Raw genomic sequence first — 2,001 nt, 5'->3', positions numbered from 1 at the left:
TGTTGTTTGGCGGGTCCGGGCTGGGGATTCGAACCCGCCACCTTAGGTGTACGTGGCTGGCGCCTTAGCCAGCTGAGCTATAGGCGCCGAGCCAACACTTTTAAATCTTATTGATTTTGCTTCTCAAATAATCTCTTTCCTGTGGGTTGCCCAAAGCTCACTTGCTAAAACCATTAAATTTCAGGTAAATTACAGTGGCTCAGACCGATGATCACAGCACACTGGCAGCTGAGGCAGGAGGACTGCTTGAGCTCAGGAGTTTAAGACGAGCCTGAGCAAGAATGAGACCCCATTTCTACTAAAAATAGAAAAATTAGCCAGGCATCCTGGTAGGTGCCTGTAGTTACAGCTATCTGGGAGACTGAGGCAGGAAGATCCCTTGATCTCAGGAGTGTGAAGCTGCTGTTAGCTATGAAAACACTACTGCTCTCCAGGCTGGGTAACAGAGCAAGACGGTCTGAAAAAGTTAAAATTTCAGAGGCAGGGCGCAGTGGCTCATGCTTGTAATCTTAACACTCTGGGAGGCCGAGGCAGGAACACTGCTTGAGCTAAGGAGTTTGAGACCAGCCTGAGCAAGAGTGAGACCCTGTCTCTAAAAAACAGCCAGGCATTGTGGTGGGCACCTGTAGTCCCAGCTACTTGGGAGGCTGAGGCAAGATGATCGCTTGAGCCCAAGAGTTTGAGGCTGCTATGAGCTATGATACCACAGCACTCTATCCAGGTGACAAAGTAAGATTCTGTCTTAGAGAAAAAAGAAAAGAAAAGAAAAGAAAAGTTAAAATTTCTAAAACCAGCAACAGCAAGAGAAGTCTTAAAGTTGGTGACAGACTCAGGACAACTTCCACAAGAGCCAGGCACGTTATGAAGAAATAAGGGTTATCCAGGTGAAGCCTCTTAGGGAAATAAAAATACTTCGATTGATCCCTGGGGTCCCACCAGGATGAAGAAAAAATCAGAGTTTAGAGAAGAAATCAATGTATGACCAAATAAGTCAAGAAGATTCAAACAGGAACTGCTACCACTGACCTGAATTTATCTTCTAAAGAAAACCTGTACAAAGTGTAAAGTCTCACTTTCAAAACTTAAGTCTTTGCTTAAAGAGGTCCTCAAACCCATGTTAGGCCACACTACAAAGGCTGCCATAGAGCGTCTAAAGTTTGTTAGGCGAGGATGCTGGCCAAGGTGTCTCACCGGACACCGATTTGACCCGCGAAAAAAGGGCGGGCAACGCAGTGACTAGCAGGTCGCCCCGCGTACCGCCAGCTCCGTTAAGAGCTGCGGGCTGCTGGGTGGCACTCCCGCAGCCCGGGCAGCCTCTTTGTGCCCCCCGAGCCTCAGCACCTTACTAGAGCTGCGGACGCTGCGCGGCTCCCGGGCCCCAGTTCCCGCCGTCTCTGCGCCCGCTCTTCACTCGCAGCGGTGCGCGCAGGCGGTGAGCGTCCGCCCGCTCCGCTGCGCCGCCGCCTTCGCCGTGAAGGCCGGCAGCGGAGCGCGCCCGGCCTCGCCCCGCGCCCGGTCTCGGAGAGACGGCGGATCCCCAGTGCGCCCGGGCCGGCAGAGGAATGTTCCCGGCCCGCGCGCCCCTGCCGGAGGGCGCCCGGTGCTCCCGAAAGAGCTAGCGCAGGCTCGCCAGGGAGCGCCCCCGGGCAAGGCCGGGGTGGGTGGGCGCTGGGCCGGTGCGGGGCCGCAGTCGCGACTGGCGGCCGCCCGGCTGCTCCCTGGCTTTGTTCGCGCCCCGCGCCCCGCGCCCGCAGGCTGCCCGCGCCCCGGCCCCGCGCGCGCTCCCCCGCACCCCCGCCGCTGCGGCCCTCAGCCCACCTTCTGGATGGTTTGCTGCGTGACCTCCCCTTTGCCTCTCGGCCGGGCGGACGCGAAGGCCACCGACATGCTGGCGGCGCAGAGCTCAGCCCGGAATCACCGGGGTGGGCTCTCCGGCTGCGATCCGCGGCCCGAGGGGCTCATTCTCCGCAGTCGCGGGGGGTGGGAGCGCGAGAGCGGGGG

The 2,001-nt window shown here is 58.0% G+C and overlaps 1 protein-coding gene across 1 annotated transcript in view; it reads right to left on the bottom strand.

Annotated features, from left to right (window-relative positions):
* The window catches only part of SS18L1 (SS18L1, nBAF chromatin remodeling complex subunit), a 20,891-nt gene extending 18,905 nt beyond the window's left edge, over window positions 1–1,986 (bottom strand). Inside the window, exon 1 of the mRNA XM_012803899.1 lies at window positions 1,819–1,986. Within this exon, the coding sequence (XP_012659353.1) occupies window positions 1,819–1,887 (69 nt within the window). The 5' untranslated portion in view covers window positions 1,888–1,986. The remainder of the gene's footprint in view (window positions 1–1,818) is intronic.
* Window positions 1,987–2,001: the final 15 nt, after the last annotated feature.

This window comes from Otolemur garnettii, unplaced genomic scaffold (assembly GCF_000181295.1).
Source record: "Otolemur garnettii isolate 467f Iridium unplaced genomic scaffold, OtoGar3 scaffold00023, whole genome shotgun sequence".
Taxonomy (NCBI): Eukaryota; Metazoa; Chordata; class Mammalia; order Primates; family Galagidae; genus Otolemur; species Otolemur garnettii.
This window is presented reverse-complemented; position numbering and strand designations above follow the sequence as displayed.